Source organism: Microcaecilia unicolor, chromosome 9 (genome assembly GCF_901765095.1).
Source record: "Microcaecilia unicolor chromosome 9, aMicUni1.1, whole genome shotgun sequence".
In the NCBI taxonomy this organism is placed as follows: domain Eukaryota; kingdom Metazoa; phylum Chordata; class Amphibia; order Gymnophiona; family Siphonopidae; genus Microcaecilia; species Microcaecilia unicolor.
In genome coordinates this window covers 14,144,476-14,164,115 of record NC_044039.1, presented here as the reverse complement: position 1 = coordinate 14,164,115, position 19,640 = coordinate 14,144,476, and the positions used below count along the sequence as shown (strand labels likewise).

The 19,640-nt window shown below is 41.6% G+C and overlaps 1 protein-coding gene across 3 annotated transcripts in view; it reads left to right on the top strand.

The window, feature by feature from the left end:
- The window catches only part of PPP1R12A (protein phosphatase 1 regulatory subunit 12A), a 160,491-nt gene that overhangs the window by 64,283 nt on the left and 76,568 nt on the right, over nucleotides 1–19,640 (top strand). For all 3 annotated transcript variants that reach the window (XM_030214040.1, XM_030214041.1, XM_030214039.1), the window contains exons 5-9: nucleotides 246–390; nucleotides 8,648–8,722; nucleotides 10,715–10,803; nucleotides 10,974–11,131; nucleotides 13,052–13,182. In XM_030214040.1, coding sequence (XP_030069900.1) covers nucleotides 246–390; nucleotides 8,648–8,722; nucleotides 10,715–10,803; nucleotides 10,974–11,131; nucleotides 13,052–13,182 — 598 coding nt within the window. The remainder of the gene's footprint in view (nucleotides 1–245; nucleotides 391–8,647; nucleotides 8,723–10,714; nucleotides 10,804–10,973; nucleotides 11,132–13,051; nucleotides 13,183–19,640) is intronic.

Below are 19,640 nucleotides of genomic sequence, written 5' to 3'. Positions count from 1 at the left end.
AGAGCATGTTATAGATATCTATTGTGATCAAAACTGTCTCTCCCATCACAAGAAAAGGAAAACCAGCACCCCTGTCTCAGTCTAAAGAAGGATCTAGACATTAATTTTGTTATGTTACATTGTTGCTTCACAGATGGTTGTTCTTGATGTTGGAAGCTGGCATCTGTGCAGCTTGTTTAAAATAACTTACTGTTGGTAAACTAGCCTGTACAGCTTTTTCCTAATTTTTAATTCCATGTATGTAGGCTTTTAATCCAGGCAGGCTATGATGTAAATATTAAAGATTATGATGGCTGGACACCACTGCATGCTGCTGCTCACTGGGGAAAAGAAGAAGCTTGTCGAATTCTTGTGGAAAACTTGTGCGAGATGGAAACGGTCAACAAAGTGGTAAGTGGCCTTTTCAGTACAAAGCCCAACCGTCTTGAAACTTACATTGAAGTGGGATGTTGTGAAGGTTCTGCCCCCACAGCATCCTTGAGTTCTATAATGCTTGTTTACTAAGGCGCGTTAGCATTTTTAATGAGCCTACAATTAGTGTGCGTTCTAACCACATAGGGGCCTATGGGGATTTTGTAGGTGCGTCAGTGGTGTGCTGGAGCAGGCTCTCACAGGCTCGCAAGAGCCGGTTGTTAAGTTTTTAAGAATTTTGGGCCCTCCATGGCTACTTTAACAACTGGCACCCAAAATGTGGGCTTGGGCCCCCTGCTGAATTCTCTTTTACTTTGCTGGTGGGGATGCTGAGCCCTGCCAGCCAAGTAAATAGACTACTGCTGCTCCCCGCTCCTTGTTTCCAGCTCCGGGCAGCGGGCTGGGACTTCTCGAGCATGTGAGAGAAGTTCCAGCATGCTGCTCAGAGCAAGACGTTGGGAGTGGTGGCAGTCCATTTATTGGCTGCCAGCAAAGGTATGCCTAGCGTGCCCACACGAAGGGAGGGAGGGAGGAGAGAGAGGCAAGTGTTGCTCTCTCTCTCTCCCCCCCCCCCCCCCCCAGCTACCCCTGGCCCTTCCAACTGCAGAGCTGGCTATGTCTGGAGAAAGAGCCTGTTGTTAAAAATTTACTAGCACACCCCTGAGGTACGTACATGGTTAATGCGCGTTAAAGACGTTAACGCACTCATAACGTGGCTTAGTAAACAGGGCCCTTTTGTTTGCTTAGAACTTTTTTTTTTTACGGCACAGTAGCTTAAAATGTAGACTGCCAAGTGGTCTATTCACTGAATAGTGCACGCACATACAGCTGGCTGCCTCTTTTTGGCAAAGTAGTATCTTTAAAAAATAAATAAAGTAAAATATGATGGATAACGTCTTTTTTATTGTTTCTGAACAAGGTCTAAATTTCTTGATTTCTCAAAGCGTGCTGCAGCTTCCGAAGAGAATTGTGTAAAATAGTTTTCAGCAGGAACAGAACAGCAGTTGAATGAAAATTCCACTGAATTGCAATATGATTTGTTAAATTGCTTAGCAATTTCTTCATATTTAATGAATTCTCACTGTACAATGGATGTCATTTTCTACCTACTATTTCATTAAAAAAAAAAATGTATTTAAAAGGCAAAATATATTGATGGAAATTTTTCCCTTCACTTTCATTTTCATTTGAATTACTTTTATTTTTAGCTTAATGCTGGAAAAAGGTGCCAGATGGACACTGTTGGAATGTAGTCAATTTATCTAACTATAACACTATTCTTCCAGTGTAGCTCAATCATCCTCTAAGGGTAGGAGTCTAATTTCACTGTCCACAAGCATGCAATGTTTAGTTTCTGATTGCCTCCAATTATGCCAAATAGCCCTGGTTTTTTTTTAGTGATGCAGACCTTTGTTTTTTGGGAACTGAGCCAAAACAAGCTCATTTCACACTTGATGTTGCCCATCACTGTTGACTCAAAGCAGTAGAAAACCAAGCATATGAAATACGATCATAAACTAGGGGGGCTGGGGACATTCAATGAAGCTAAAAAGTAGTAAATTTAAAACTAATCAGAGAAAATTTTCTTCACTCAATGTGTAATTAAACTCTGGAATTCATTGTCAGAGAATGTGTTTTTTTTTTTTTTTTGACCATTTATTTTATTATTTTCATATATAAACATATCAAAGCATAGAACATTTCTAATACAACCATATTGCTAATCACATTTCCTGAACTGTTTCACATTACTAGTTCCATTCTTTTTGTTTTACCAAACCCCTCCCTCCCTTCCCCCCTCCCCCATCGCTTTAGCCCACTCATTAATGTCGTATACTTTACTACCCTGTATTATGCCGGGAGGATAACCATTGTTCATAGAGCTTCCAAGTCTTTTGATGTTGTACTAGACGGTCAGAGAATGTGTTAAAGACAATTAGCTTAGCGGGGTTTAAAGAAGGTTTGGATGGCTTCCTAAAGGAAAAGTCCATAGACCATTATTAAAATGGATTTGGGGAAAATCCACTGCTTATTTCTGGGATAGGCAGCATAAAATGTTTTGTACCTTTTTAGGATCTTGCTAGGTATTTGTGACCTGGATTGGCCACTGTTGGAAACAGAATGCTGAGCTTGATCGACCTTTGGTCTGTCCCAGTATGGCAATACTTATGTACTTAAAGTGAAGCATGCCAAAATAAATAAATGACAAGTAGTTAAAATAATCCAAGAACATATCGTTAAAAATGAACAGACCACTAACGTATAGATAGTCTTCCTCTGTTTATGAATAATTCAGCAAATCGGATTGCAGTCTAATAGCAGAACTCAAAGAATTCTGCACAAATGATCTTTCTAAATCCTTTCTGTTCATACCGGATTTGAACCAGTGGAGGTGAAAGGCTGTAACACGGTACCTGTTCCTTCCTTTTTTTCTACAGTAACGTATAACTTTCCAATTGGTGACATGTTGCTACTGTCCTCTTAAAACAGCAAGGTGTCTGCAGGATGCTCAGGTTTTGGAATCACTAACCACAGGACACGTGACCTGTTTTTCTGGTTCCTGCCGAAGCTGTTGCTATGGGAGTTAAAACAGAAATCTTTTACATGTAGGATTTCCTCTAAACCTTATATCGACCAAAACGTTTTAATGACTCGTGAGTGTTTTCAACTCATAGATGTTAAGTTTGTGTCTGAAGTTGCATAGAGGTGTTACACAATACCCAATATGAAAGTTGGATGCAAAACATTGATAAGGCTAAAAGAGAATAAATAAAAAGAGAAACTTGCCACAGTGACAACTTTTTCAGGTACATCAGAAGCAGAAATCCTGTGAGGGAATTGGTGGAACTGTTATTGAGATGGACATGAGGGAAGCCACTGCTTGCCCCAGTATTAGTAGCATGGAATGTTGCTTCTAATTGGGTGTCTGCCAGGTACTTGTGATCTGGATTGGCCACTGTTGGAAGCAGGATACTGGGCTAGATGGACCATTGGTCTGACCCAGTATGGCTGTTACGTGAATGCAGACGGAGTGGCCTAGTGGTTAGGGTGGTGGACTTTGGTCCTGGGGAACTGAGGAACTGAGTTCAATTCCCACTTCAGGCACAGGCAGCTCTTTGTGACTCTGGGCAAGGCACTTAACCCTCCATTGCCCCATGTAAGCCGCATTGAGCCTGCCATTAGTGGGAAAGCGCAGGGTACAAATGTAACAAAAATAAAATAGATACTATTGGAGATTCTACATGGAATGTTGCTACTATTGGAGATTCTACATGGAATGTTGCTATTCCACTAGCAACATTCCATGTAGAAGGCTGCGCAGGCTTCTGTTTCTGTGAGTCTGATGTCCTGCACCTACGTGCAGGACGTCAGACTCGCAGAAGCCTGCGCGGCCACATTGGTGATCTGCAAGGGCCGACTTCTACAAGGAATGTTGCTAGTGGAATAGCAACATTCCATGTAGAATCTCAAATAGTAGCAACAGTGGAGGAGTGGCCTAGTGGTTAGGGTGGTGGACTTTGGTCCTGGGGAACTGAGGAACTGAGTTTGATTCCCACTTCAGGCACAGGCAGCTCCTTGTGACTCTGGGCAAGTCACTTAACCCTCCATTGCCCCATGTAAGCCACATTGAGTCTGCCATGAGTGGGAAAGCGCAGGGTACAATTGTAACAAAAATAAAATAGATACTATTGGAGATTCTACATGGAATGTTGCTACTATTGGAGATTCTACATGGAATGTTGCTATTCCATGTACAAGTCGGCCCTTGCAGATCACCATTGTGGCCGCGCAGGCTTCTGCTTCTGTGAGTCTGACGTCCTGCACGTACGTGCAGGACATCAGACTCACAGAAACAGAAGCCTGCGCAGCCTTCTACATGGAATGTTGCTAGTGGAATAGCAACATTCCATGTAGAATCTCCAATAGTAGCAACATTCCATGTAGAATCTCCAATAGTATCTATTTTATTTTTGTTACATTTGTACCCTGCGCTTTCCCACTCATGGCAGGCTCAATGCGGCTTACATGGGGCAATGGAGGGTTAAGTGACTTGCCCAGAGTCACAAGGACCATTGGTCTAACACAGTATTGCTATTCTTATATTTATTTGTTTGTGGCATTTGTATCCCACATTTTCCCACCTATTTGCAGGTTCATTGTGGCTTTCAATTTTCCGTCATGACTTAATTCCATTTCAGAGTACAGATATACAATTGGTAATATATATAGAAACATGGATGATATAATGAACAATCAGGTAAAAAAGGGAGAACATACAATTGGAATCATATATTGAACATGGATTACATAGAGGCATATTTTCAAAGCACTTTGGGAGGCTAAGTTCCATAGGTTTCTATGGAACTTTAGGAGGCTAAGTGCTTTGAAAATGAGCCCCATAGTAAATTAGGCAGTTCGATATAGGGGAAAAAAATAGTCCGATTGTTAAACAGATGATGGAGAATTATGGTTCTAATTAAGAGTCGTCATGGTATGTCATGTCAAAGAGATGTGTCTTCAGTGCTTTACGGAAGTTTGTTAGGTTGTGAATTATTTTCAGGTCAAGTGGTAGAGCATTCCACATTTGCGAACTCAAGTATGAAAAACTGGACGCATGTATTACTCTATATTTTAGACCTTTACAGCAGGGGAAATGAAGATTTAGGAATGTGCGTGCTGATCTTTTAGCATTCCTGGGTGGTAGGGTGTTCATATTAGATCATGAAGGAGCAAAAGAGGCACTCAGGGATGACAAGGCCATAGCAGAGAGACTGAATGAATTGTTTCCTTTGGTCTTTACAGAAGATGTAAGAGATCTACCTGTACCAAAAATGGTTTTCAAGGGTGACGGTGTGGAGGAATTGACTGAAATCTTGGTAAACCTGGACGATGTACTGAGCCAAATTGACATATTAAAGAGTAGTAAATCACCTGGACCAGATGGCATGTATCCTAGGGTACTGAAAGAACTCAAACATGAAATTACTGATCTGCTGTTAAAATCGTTCATAGTACCTGAAGATTGGAAGTTGGCCAATGTAACGCTGTTTTTTAAAAAGGGTTCCAAGGGTGATCGAGAGATTACAGATTGGTAAGCCTGAATTCAGCGCTGGACAAAATAGTGGAAACTATATTTTAAAGAATAAAATTATGGAATACATAGACAAACATGGTTTAATGGGATAGTCAGCATGGATGGCAAGGGATGTCTTGCCTCACCAATTTGCTTAATTTCTTTGAAGGTGTGAATAAACATGTTGATAAAGGTGAGCTGGTTGATCTAGTGTATGTAGATTTTCAGAAAGCCTTTGACAAAGTTCCACCTGAGAAAATTTAAAACTCATGGGATAAGAGGCAATGTTCTGTTGTGGAATTGGTTATTGGACAAAAGACAGAGGGAGGGTTTGGAATTGGTTATTGGACAAAAGACAGAGGGTAGGGTTTAAGTGGCCATTTTTCTTAATGGAGGAGAGTAAATAGTGAAATACCGCAGGGATCTCTGCTGGGACTGGTGCTATTTAACATATATATAAGTGATCTGAAAATTGGAATGAAAAGTCAGGTGATTAAAATTTGCAGATGTCACAAAATATTCAAAGTTATTAAAACACATGCGGACTGAAAAATTGCAGGAAGACAGGATTTGGAAGACTGGGCATCGAAATAAATGACAAGATGAAATTTAAAATGGACAAATGCAAAGTAATGCACATTAGGAAGAATAAACCAAATAATAATTACCTGATGCTAGGGTCCACCTTGGGAGTCGGCACCCAAGAAAAAGATCTAGGTGTCATTGTAGACAAAAGTACATAAGTATTGCCATACTGGGAAAGACCAAAGGTCCATCAAGCCCAGCATCCTGTTTCCAACAGTGGCCAATCCAGATCACAAATACCTGGCAAGATCCCCAAAAAGTACTAAACGTTTTAGACTGCTTATCCCAGAAATAGTGGATTTTCCCCAAGTCCATTTAATAACGGTCTATGGACTTTTCCTCTAGGAAGCCGTCCAAACCTTTTTTTTAAACTCCGCTAAGCTAACTGCCTTTACCACATTCTCTGGCAACGAATTCCAGAGTTTAATTACATGTTGAGTGATGAAAATTCTCCGATTCGTTTTAAATTTACTACATTGTAGCTTCATCACATTGCCCCTAGTCCTGGTATTTTTAGAAAGCGTGAACAGACGCTTCACATCTACCCGTTCAACTCCACTCATTATTTTATAGACCTCTATCATATCTCCCCTCAGCCGCCTTTTCTCCAAGCTGAAGAGCCCTAGCCGCTTTAGCCTTTTTAGACAATACACTGAAATATTTTGCTCAGTGTTCAATGGTGGCCAAAAAAGCAAACAGGATGCTAGGAATTAAAGGGATGGTAAATAAGACCAAAAATACTATAATGCCTCTATATCGCTCCGTGGTGCGACCTTACCTTGAGTATCGTGTTCATTTCTGGTTGCAGTATCTCAAAAAAGATAAACTGAAATTAGAAATGGCTCAAAGAAGAGCAACTAAAATGATAAAGGGGATGGAACTCCTCCCATATGAGGAAAGACTAAAGAGGTTAGGGAAAAGAGATGGCTGAGGGAGATATGACTGAGGTCTATAAAATCCTAAGTGGTGTAGAACAGGTAAAAGTGAATCAACTTTTTTTTTCTTTTTATTCAAAAAGTACAAAGACTAGGGGACACTCAATGAAGTTCCTTAGAAATACTTTTAAAACAAATATAAGAATTTCTTTTTTTCACTCAATGAATAGTTAAGCTTTGGAACTCATTGCCAGAAGATGTGGTAACAGTGGTTAGCATATCTGGGTTTAAAAAAGGTTTGGACAAGTTCCTGGAGGAAAAGTCCATATGCTATTGAGACAGACATGAGGAAGCCACTGCTTGCCCTGAGGTGGAATATTGCTGCTGTTTGCCAGGTACTTGTGACATGCATTGGCCACTGTTGGGAACAGGATACTAGGCTGAATGTTCAGGTTCTTATGGAGCATTTTGCCGTGCTGCGCCTCAATAAAAATACGGTTGTAAACACATGAACATGACAACGTATTGGTTGCTGTTTTGAGAGATACACTGACGAAGGCTGTTTGTCGAAACGCAGTCCATGTTGGGTTATTCCTTCAAGATTTTATTTGGAGAATAAACTTTGGTCGTCTGGAACATTTTGCTTGGCTACCTCCACTTCTTTGGTTTGAGTTATGTGACTGTGGGGCTCATTTTCAAAGCACTTAGCCTTCCAAAGTTCCATAGGTTTTTATGGAACTTTGGAAGGCTAAGTGCTTTGAAAATATGCCTCTGTGTGGATTTCATCAGTGGTGGTCTATTCTTATGTTCAAACAATTAACAATAAAACAGTCACATTCCTTTATAGCAAGTTTTGTATCAACCCCCTACCAATACTTTTCCTCATATGCTTGCCTCCATTTCCATGTTTTAACCCCTTTTGAAGCCATAAATTTGTCTCCTGATGGGCAGTTTTTTCTATCTGATTCCAAAAAAGTGCCATAACAAGAAAAGCCCTTTCCTTGTCATTTATTTGGTCACAAAGGGATCTTATAAGAGATTAACATAATTGTAATCTACTTTGTACATAGGCTATGCTCGATTTCAAAAACAAATGGCAATACTAAATATCCACAAAAGACTATAACATGAGGTTTGTGATCTCTCCCCCATGTCCCCCTCCCCCAGCCCTTCTAATGAAATGGGCTGCTATTTTTTCCCAAAACTTGCACTCTATTCAGGGGCGACTTAGGCCAAACCTACCAGCAAAATATTTCCGTGATCTAAGCAAGATAAATTCACCACTTAGCTTTAAGGCTGGGCTAGTATTAGAAATGAATTGAGGAGAATGCTGAGGGAAAATTATCTTTTTGAGTGATGGCTCAAGAGCTTCCTGTAGTGATGAACCAGATGACTGAGCATGCTTTCTTTTTGGTCTGCATGTGAGACATTGTCAAATCTATCTACAACAGATTCTGAGATCTCTCTTATGCAGCACAAAGGGGTTGTGCTGTTTATTTTATTTTTTTAAATTTCATTCTCTTAAATTGCATGTGCAGAGTTACACAGGGTGTTGCTTTTGATGCAATGAAATTTCTGGATTTGTTTCTCTTTCATGAGTTACAGCCAGGGAAGGCCTTCTATCTGTACAACTCATTCCCCGCTACTAAAGTTTGGATGCTGTCGCTGTAAATAATAAATGCTTTTTCTTTTTTCTTTCAAGGGTCAGACAGCTTTCGATGTAGCAGACGAAGATATTCTGGGTTATCTAGAAGAGTTACAGAAAAAACAGACTTTAGTAAGTAATGCATCTTAAATGGAAACTGGTTTTATAAGTGTGGGACACTGCAGGATTCCATCGCAAATATAAAGTACGGGGCCCTTTTTACTGCCGTGCGCCAATCTGAAACTACCACTGAAGTGCTCCTCTCCCCCCCCCCCCCCCCCAAAAAAAAATGGCCGTGTGGCAAGTGGTTCACTTAGCACATTCTAAAGAGGATCCACGTATGTGGAGAAGTCAATAGATCCCACGGGGCAGCAAACAGAGATAAAACTACTACTACTATTTAGCATTTCTATAGCGCTACAAGGCATACGCAGTGCTGCACAAACATAGAAGAAAGACAGTCCCTGCTCAAAGAGCTTACAATCTAATAGACAAAAAATAAATAAAGTAATCAAATCAAGTCAATTAATGTGAACGGGAAGGAAGAGAGGAGGGTAGGTGGAGGTGAGTGGTTACGAGTCAAAAGGAATGTTAAAGAGGTGGGCTTTCAGTCTAGATTTAAAGGTGGCCAAGGATGGGGCAAGACGTAGGGGCTCAGGAAGTTTATTCCAGGTGTAGGGTGCAGCGAGACAGAAGGCGTGAAGTCTGGAGTTGGCAGTAGTGGAGAAGGGAACAGATAAGAAGTGGGAAACAAACTTTTCATACTTCTTTTATCTCAGTTAGCACATGGCCACTTCTTTTTCAGAAATAAAGGACAGCCTTTTTCCTGCTGCGGTAAAAGGGGGCCTCGGCGCACATCAAAAACACACGCTGATGCTAGCACAGGCCCCTCCTTTACCCCTATTTGTTTAATGTGTATATACCTTTCACTTGAAAGCATTGACTGTTTTTAAAGTCTTATTGTTGAATCATTCGTACTTTATATTACTACTACTACAAATCATTTCTATAGCGCTACCAGTCGTACGCAGCGCTTCACAATTGAGCAAGAAGAAAAGACAGTCCCTGCTCAAAAGAGCTTACAATCTAAATTAGGACAGACAGACAAGACCAATAAGGATAAGGGTAGGACACATAGGGTAAAGGGACTATTGAAGAGAGGAAGTCAAGATAAAGGTTACGAGCAGGTGACAAGTTAGGAATTAAAAGCAGCATCAAACAGGTAGGCCTTTAGCCCGGATTTGAAGGCGGCTAGGGATGGAGCTTGACGTAATGGCTCAGGAAGTCTATTCCAGGTATAAGGTGTGGCGAGATAAAAGGAACTGAGTCTGGAATTAGCGATGGAGGAGAAGGGTGCAATTAGGAGAGATTTGCCTAGTGAGCGGAGTTCTTGGGAAGGAGTGTAGGGAGAGATAAGGGTGGAGAGGTAGTGAGGGGCAGCAGAGTGAATGCACTTATAGGTTAATAAGAGCTCAAGAAAGATATAGTAGAATTGGAAAAGGTGCAGCGAAGGGCGACTAAAATGATAGCGGGGATGGGACGACTTCCCTATGAAGAAAGACTAAGGAGGCTAGGGCTATTCAGCTTGGAGAAGAGACGGCTGAGGGGAGACATGATAGAGGTATATAAAATAATGAGTGGAGTGGAACAGGTGGATGTGAAGCGTCTGTTCACGCTTTCCAAAAATACTAGGACTAGGGGGCATGCGATTAAACTACAGTGTAGTAAATTTAAAACGGAGAAAATGTTTCTTCACCCAACGTGTAATTAAACTCTGGAATTCATTGCCGGAAAATGTGGTGAAGGCGGTTAGCTTAGCAGAGTTTAAAAGGGGGTTGGACGGTTTCCTAAAGGACAAGTCCATAAACCGCTACTAAACGGACTTGGAAAAATCCAAAATCCCAGGAATAACATGTATAGAATGTTTGTACGTTTGGGAAGCTTGCCAGGTGCCCTTGGCCTGGATTGGCCGCTGTCGTGGACAGGATGCTGGGCTCGATGGACCCTTGGTCTTTTCCCAGTGTGGCATTACTTATGAGCTTGAACTGTATATGGAAACGGATAGGGAGCCAGTGAAGTGATTTTAGAAGAGGGCTGATATATAATTATCTCTCTTTGTCTTAGCTTTTGAGTGAAAAACGGGAAAAGAAATCTCCACTAATTGAATCTACAGCCACCCTGGAAAATAATCGGTCATTAAAACCATTAAAGAAGTAAGTAAAACAACATCTGAAATGTATACTTGATTACTGATGTAATATTAAGTGACTAGTTTGGTTTGATAGAACTGGCATATAGCCAAGGAGCTTTTGAGTGTGTTAAAACTTGAGGTTGGTGGAAGTACATTATATTAGTGTTCAAAATGTATTTCCTTTTCTTCTAGCAAAGAAACTTTAATTATTGAGCAGGAGAAGAATACAACTTGTATAGAGTCTCTGGAACAAGAGAAGGTAGACGAAGAAGAGGAGAGAAAGAAAGATGAATCCAGTTGTTCTAGTGAAGAGGAAGAAGAGGAGGACTCAGAATCTGAAGCAGAAACAGGTACATATTTGGAAGAAATACGTTGCCTACCTGTGATGATGTGCTATTTTTGAATAAGATTAGAACACAGGAGAAGATGCTTGTATTGTCTTCGAGTTGTCTAATGAATCTATTAAGATACGACCCCTAATAAGTACATAAGTAATGCCACACTGGGAAAAGACCAAAGGTCCATCGAGCCCAGCATCCTGTCCATCGAGCCCAGCATCCTGTCCACGACAGCGGCCAATCCAGGCCAAGGGCACCTGGCAAGCTTCCCAAACGTACAAACATTCTATACATGTTATTCCTGGAATTGGGGATTTTTCCCATTTAGTAGTGGTTTATGGACTTGCCCTTTAGGAAACCGTCTAGCCCCTTTTTAAACTCTGCTAAGCTAACCGCCTTCACCGGCAACGAATTCCAGAGTTTAATTATGCGTTGGGTGAAGAAACTTTTTCTGTGATTTGTTTTAAATTTACTACACTGTAGTTTCATCGCATGCCCCCTAATATTTTTGGAAAGCAGACAACCAGCCGAAACACAGGCTGTCCAGGTCCTCTAACACCTGTGTGTCTGACTCAGTTCTAATTGTAGGCAGAAAAATAATGATTTATCACAACCATTTGTATTCTGCTAATCCACAAGTCCTCAGTTACATATACACATACGTCACAAGTAGAAATCCAACAGTCCTAAAACCAAGACTACAAAATAGAAGTTTTTTAGGAAGACAATCAAAACCTTTTTCTTTAAAATACAGCATATTAGTCATCAAGTGAAGTTCAAATGTCAGTGAATCTAAAGACTGGGCAGCATAAAGGAGAAACATGAAATCACTATTTCTGGGATAAGCAGTATAAAATGTTTTGTACTTTTTTGGGATCTTGCCAGGTATTTGTGATCTGGATTGGCCACTGTTAGAAACAGGATGCTGGGTTTGATGGACATTTGGTCTTTCCCAGTATGGCAATACTTATCTACTATAATAAAAAGCAACCTCAACGTTCTGAGGACACTGACGTCACTGAAGTCAGTCAATCTCCCAGAACGGTTCGTGAATTCATGGTGGTGAAGCCACCCCACAGACCCGTGCCCCGCCCTCGCGTCAAACATCATGACGTCGAGGGCAGGAAAAAAAAAAACACCTAAACAAACGGTTGACCCCCCCCCCCCTAAAGCTGCAGCTCAACACAAGGACCTCCAGCACCCCCCCCCCCCCGCAACAACCCCCTCCTGAGACACCCACCTTTTGCGTTGCTTTGCCGGCGGGGGACCCGAAACCCCGCCAGCACAAGCCCTGTCTGCTCACTACGGCGTCATCTTCGGCGTTCCTAGCCTGTGGAGGCAGGGCTTCTGTGCGTCTGACGTCCTGCACGTGCATGACGCACAGAACTCCACCCTGCACAGCTACCGACGATGACGCCGTACTCAGCACACAGGACTTGTGGTGGCGGGGTTCCGGGTTCCCCGCTGCCAAACCAACGCGAAGGTGGGTGCGATGGGCACGGTGGGTCAGATGGCTGCGGCCGGATGCATCGCCGTGGGTGGGATGGTGCCGGGAGGGGGAGGGGCATCGCACCTCACAGGCAACTGCTCAATGAGGAAAACCTTGCTAGCGCCCTTTTCATTTGGGTCAGAAACGGGCCTTTTTTACTAGTATCCAATAAATGCTTATTTTTGTCATGGTATGTGCAAATCCAACTCTTCCCTGGATGGTGTCTCCAAATGTTAATAACCGAAAAGAAAAGGTTAGGATGGGAGCAGAAGCTGACTTGATAAGGGATGTTTTTGTGGATTTTAAAGAGCAGTTAAAGGCAACAGGTCTTTTAATAGTGAATTTGATGTACTGTGTAACGGAGAAGCAGAGTAGCTATAAAACATGACTTAATTCCATTTATAATATGTTACCCTTTTTTAATTTAAAAAATCTCTTTTCAGATAAAACCAAACCTTTGGCTCCTGTTAATAACAATGCTACAAATAACAGCAGTACACAGCTAACATCTGTAGCAGTGACGGTACCTTCAGTACCTACCGGTCCAGTAACCCCTACATCTCCTATTAAAAAGGTAAACTGCATGTCTCTTTCATTATTGCTAATTAAGCAGTACAAATTCTGTGTTTCATGTAGGTTCTAGTAAAAAAAAAATTAATTGTATGTACTTTGACCAGTATAAATACGAAACAGACATGAGCTCGTGATATCTGAGTAATCTGTCTTGGCAAGTCTGTTTCAAAATAGCTGAACTTGTTTTTCTTTGATTTAGTAGGGTTTATATGGCCAGTGTTAAGATTTATGTGCTTTTGGGGAGATACATTTAGAAGGTGAGGTGCTGTTGGACTTAATTATTTCCTACTGTAGGCAGAGCTGGTGGTTGGGAGGCGGGGCTAGTGCTGGGCTGACTTATACGGTCTGTGCCGGGGCTGGTGGTTGGGAGGCGGGGCTAGTGCTGGGCAGACTTATACGGTCTGTGCCGGGGCTGGTGGTTGGGCGGCGGGGATAGTGCTGGGCAGACTTATACGGTCTGTGCCAGAGCTGGTGGTGGGAGGCGTGGTTGGGAGGCGGGATAGGGCTGGCCAGACTTATACGGTCTGTGCCCTGAAGAGGACAGTACAAATAAAAAAGTAGCACATATGAATTTATCTTCTTGGGCAGACTGGATGCCGTGCAGGTCTTTTTCTGCCGTCATCTACTATGTTACTATGAAAAGGAAGAGTCCAGAGCTCTTCTCCTTGGACCTTTCTGCTGATCGGATGCTTCTCTTACCTGGGCATCAGATGCTGTCTCCTTTTGTTCTTGAAAGAACCAAAAGTGCACCAGAGAAATGGAAGTCGCAGTGCCTTAGAGTGGAAGGCCAAGAGGCATATTTTCAAAGCACTTAGCCTTCCAAAGTTCCATAGAAACCTATGGAACTTTGGAAGGCTAAGTGCTTTGAAAATATGCCTCTTCAAGTGTACCTATTCTAAGGATTATCACACTCAAGGAGGTTTGGTAATCACTGATAGCATCCTAAAAGATTTGCAGATGAGAATGTATGAGAAGCTCTTGGTGTACCCTGTGAATAAGAGCTGTACAGAATCCAGAAGCTTTCCTGGTTTCAGAGAAAGCAGCTACCACACCAATTTTAGTGGTGGTGGTGGAATCTGCTATTAAGAGAGCCAGAAGGTCCGCCAACTGATCAGTGTTCCCTGGGAGCGATGCTCATACCCTTGGGGCTTCTTGAGAGGTTTTGAGAACATTATACTCCCATCCTTACCAGCTCTTCGCGATCCAGTTAAGTACAAAACGTTCTCAACAAGGTGGTAGATCTGTTTCTTCCTCAGGTTTCTAGTGGACAATGGAAAGGTAAATGGAAAGCACACCGGGTAGTCCTGTGGTTGAGATGGAACAGATCTAGGTGTCATCGTTGACGCGTTGAAATCCTCAGTGTGTATCACCAACCCAGAAAGCAAATAGAATGTTCGGAATCCTTAGAAAAGGGATGGAGAATAAAACAGACTAGTATAATGCCTTTGTATTGTTTCATGGTGAGGACCACACCTTGAATATTCTGTGCAGTTCTGGTTACCACATTTTATGTATTTATATTAGGGTTGTACATTTAACACGTTAACAGCGCAGTTAATGCGCTAAATGCTTAACTAGTGTTAAAAATTTTTTAACACAGTTAATGCATTCCTCTGTCTTTCCATCCCTCAAATCCAGTTTTGCCCAATGTTGTCTACTTGTCCTCTCCTCCTCCTCCGACTGGCTTGTGCCGATCCCCTGCTTCTCTCTTCTCTCTTCACTGTGGCTGTAGCGTCAGCAAGCAAAAGGCAGGTGCAGAACGTTCCTCTCTGTGTGCTGCCGCTGGCTCTGCTGTGCCCAGAAACAGGAAGTATGTATGTGTATATGTACGTGTGTGTGTATATCAGTGGCGTAGCTATGTGGGGCCAGGGGGCCTGGACCCCCCCATATATTTGGCCCTGGACCCCCCTGCCAACGACCCTCTCGACCCCGCCGCCAACCCGCTGTTGCCCGCCTTTGCTGGTGGGGGACCCCAACCCCCGCCAGCCGAGGTCCTCTTCTTCTCGCAAAAGGCTTCCTTCTGTTGGTGGTGGTGGCGAGGTCGGCAGTGGCGGAGGGGAGGGGGTGCTAAAATGTGCCCCCTCGCCCCTAGTGTATATATGTATATGTATGTATACAAAAATTATCTGAATCGGATATAGAAAAGGTACAGAGAAGGGTGACCAAAATGATAAAGGAGGTGGAACAACTCTCCTGTGAGGAAAGGCTAAAGAGGTTGGCATGGAGAAGAGATGGCTGAGAGGAGATATGATAAAGGTCTGTAAAATAAGTGACATGGAATGGATAGATGTGGATCTCTTGTTTACTTTAGGGGGCATGCAGTGAATAGTAGATTTAGAATAAATCAAATAAAATATTTTTTTTTACTCAACATATAATTAAGCTTTGAAATTTGTTGCCAGAGAATGTGGTAAAAGCGGTTAGTGTGGCAGGAATTAAAATGCTATGGACAAGTTCTTGGAAGAAAAGTCCGTAAACTATTAAGGTAGACTTGGTGATAAGAAGCCTGAAATTGATTTTACTCTTGGGATCCTGCCAGGTACTTGTGACTTGGATTAGCCTCTTTTGGAGACAGGATACTGGGCTTGATGGACCTTTGCTCTGTCCCAATATGGCAGTGCTTATGTAGTTACTCTGCAAGCACAGATTGTCACAATATATTGGAAATGTTTGCTGAAAGTATAATCATCATTTTGATGAAAAGGTCAAGGAAGTGGTGAATCAGATCAGACTGCAGCTTGCTGATTCTGGTCCTATAGCCCGTTTTGATGCACTTTACCTCATCTAGGAAGTATTCGATCAGGACACCGAGGTAGTCATGACTGAGTAGGCATTATTCAAATGCTCCTGAATAAAGAATCCAGCTGTTTCTGATGCATGATGCGGAGTTTGAAGCAAAGGTTTAATTTAGTATGCAAAGCTGTTGTCTGCTTGTTTCAGTTATTGAACTGTACAGAGTAGGTAAACCCTATTTGTTCTATCAAACATTCATTCTTCACCCTGCCCTCATATAATTCAAAGCCCTTCCTCATTTCCTTTCTCTTTAGAGCCCCCCCCTGCCTATATTATATCAGACCCCCTCACAAGGTTCTACTTTATTCTTTAACAGATACTTCCCTATCTAATATAAATCTTTAATTGAGAGGGTTCAAACAAGGAATAATTCACTACCAGTAATTTTAATCTTCAGAAAGCAAGGTTTCTCTCCCTTAATGACAAGAATGCTTTACGTCTCATCTGAGTCAATCTAGCTGCATCAGGAAACATTTGTACGTTTCATCCAAAATGCAAAAACTCCTTTTTAAAGTAAACTTTAAACACCATCTTATCTACTTCTAACATGAAACAAAGAAAGTTGCCCTCCTGGATACGATCTCTTGTAATGTTTCCAGGAATTTTGTTAAAATCTAGTTGCTCAAGTAAATCCATGGTGATCTCTTCCTCATTTTGTTGTGTAATCCTAGAAGGCAAATACAAAGTAGAAATAGGTAATTGCTGTGAGTTAGGCAGTAACAATGCTTAATCTTGGGCGACCCTAAACTTATGAAAAGGAAAATTCAATATACGTAAATTTGTTGCTCTGTGTTGATTTTCCAAGCTTTTCAAGTGGAGAAGTAGCCTAGTGGTTAGTGCAGTGGACTTTGATCCTGGGGAACTGAGTTCAATTCCCACTGCAGCTCCTTGTGACTCTGGGCAAGTCACTTAACCCTCTGTTGCCTCTGGTACAAAATAAGTACCTGAATATATGTAAAACCACTTTGAATGTAGTTGCAAAAACCTCAGGCAGTATATCAAGTCCCATTTTCCTTTCCCTTCAGGCTGACAGTGCAATGTCAAATTATCCTTAATTCCCAGAAGACCTGTTGACTGTAAATTGTTCACTGAGATTCCATTTTCCCCACTTACAAATCCAAATTAAAAATATGAGCTTATATATCCTATAACTTCTCCGCTACTTGTTTTGAAAATTGGGAAGATTAGGCAATAGAAGATTGAAGAAGCTTTTCAGACCTAGTCACTTCAACAGGTTTAATGGAAAGATAAGACCAATCTTGCTCTGAAGGACACGGCACAGGGTTAGGCACCGGCCTAAAAATAGTAACTGGTGAAGTAAGTTCAAAATGTAAACAGCAGAAACATCCAAATTTCTGTGCTTAACCATTACTGCAAAAATAATTTTATAAAATGCTCTTTAAAAAAAGAAACGCTGAACACTGTTGCCAGAAGAGCTCAAGTTTGATCTTCCACCAGCTTCCACCAAATCTTTTTACCTTTTGAATTAGAAAATGCCCGAATATCCCTTGGTATTCTGTCAGGTCAATACCTCAGCCAGCTTGTCCCCTTCAAGATTAGTACAAATGTATAAATTGCATAAATAAGTGAACAAAAAGTGAGGCAGTATAGTGTTCAACCTCACTGGATTGAATTTATCAAATTTTCCCCCAGTTCAGAGGGATCAAACTAGCTTCAGAACTTTTAGTACAAGAACAGTGCTGGGCAGACTTCTTGGTCCGTGCCCCGAGAATGGCAAGGACAAATCAAACTCGGGTATAAAGTATTACATACCATGTAAAATGAGTTTATCTTGCTGGGCAGACTGGATGGGGACCGTTCAGGTCTTTATCTGCCATCATTTACTATGTTACTATGTTAGTTTTTGGGGTTCTACATGGAATGTTGCTACTAATTGGGATTCCGGAATCTTTTAACTCTTTAGGATTCCGGAATCTTTTAACTCTTTAGGATTCCGGAATCTTCAGAGCTTTTAGTACAAGAACAGTGCTGGGCAGACTTCTGCAGTCTGTGCCCTGAGAATGGCAAGGACAAATCAAACTCGGGTATAAAGTATTACATACCATGTAAAATGAGTTTATCTTGCTGGGCAGACTGGATGGGACCGTTCAGGTCTTTATCTGCCATCATTTACTATGTTACATTTTGGGGTTCTACATGGAATGTTGCTACTAATTGGGATTCCGGAATCTTTTAACTCTTTAGGATTCCAGAATCTTCAGAGCTTTTAGTACAAGAACAGTGCTGGGCAGACTTCTGCGGTCTGTGCCCTGAGAATGGCAAGGACAAATCAAACTCGGGTATACGTATAAAGTATCGCATATCAGGTAAAATGAGTTTATCTTATTGGGCAGACTGGATGACTGTTATAGGTTTTTATCTGTCATCATTTACTATTACTATTAATAAATGAAATCCAAGTCTCCCAAAAGCCGTAATCTTCTACAGAAAAGTTATTTTGGAAAACAAGAATGGATCAGAATTTTTAACCTTACATTTAATATTGTGGGGTTTGACAAATTATCTAGCTTTTTTTTTTTTTTAATGACAAGGAATTTGGATTTGACCATCTTTGTACCATTGAGAATGCAGCACCATCTGGTGGATCGGTAGATCAGTGAGCCTTCAGTCTTCTGGTGATTTTGGCGTGGTCGTCTTCTGCCTTTCTCCTTAGTCTGCATTTGCCTGCTTGGTGGATGTTGAGCATGGAGCTTGATTCTGCAGCTCCTTTGTACCTCTCCACTCTCATCTCTCCCTACATTCCTCCCCGGGAACTCCGTTCACTGGGTAAATCTCTCTTATCTGCACCCTTCTCCTCCACCGCTAACTCCTGACTCCGTTCCTTTTATCTTGCTGCACCATATGCCTGGAATAGACTTCCTGAGCTGGTACCTCAAGCTCCATCTCTGGCCGTCTTCAAATCTAAGCTAAAAGCCCACCTTTTTGATGCTGCTTTTAACTCCTAACCCTTGTTCACTTGTTCTTTTATCATCCTCACTTTAATATTCCCTTATCTCTTGTTTGTCCTGTTTGTCTGTCCTAATTAGATTGTAAGCTCTGTCGAGCAGGGACTGTCTCTTCATGTTCAAGTGTACAGCTCTGCCTACGTCTAGTAGCGCTATAGAAATAAGTAGTAGTAGTTTTGAGGCAGGCTTCAAGCCCAAAAGATCTTGTCTAGGAGTATTTGCATAAAGATAACCAAGAGAGGTGAGAGTAAGTAAGGCCTAAAAGTCCTTTCTCTCTAAACTCGACACTCTCTTATACCAACTAGAGGGGAATCACTAACTTGGAATAATTTTCTGACTCTTGAGTAACAGGAGAGGATGCTTGTACCTGCAACACTAAAATATCTTCAGTCTCCAAGTTGGTTCAGGTGGCTCATGACTTTAAAATTTAGAGGCCAAAAAGGTTGCATAAGGGGGAAGATCCTAATTTAGGAAATCCAAATAGAGACAAGAAGCCCTTAGGAAGGGGCCATTTTAAGAGTATGTCTGCTCTGTTCAAACTTTCTTTTAGAAGTTCGTGGTTTTCAGCCTTTGTTTCATTTTTGGGTAGATTATGGAGCCACTGCTTTGAAGCATAATGTGGTAGACAAAAGGACATGTTACTAAGATATACTCATTTTATATATTGAGCCATTACAGTATGAGTACAGCAGTTGGAAAG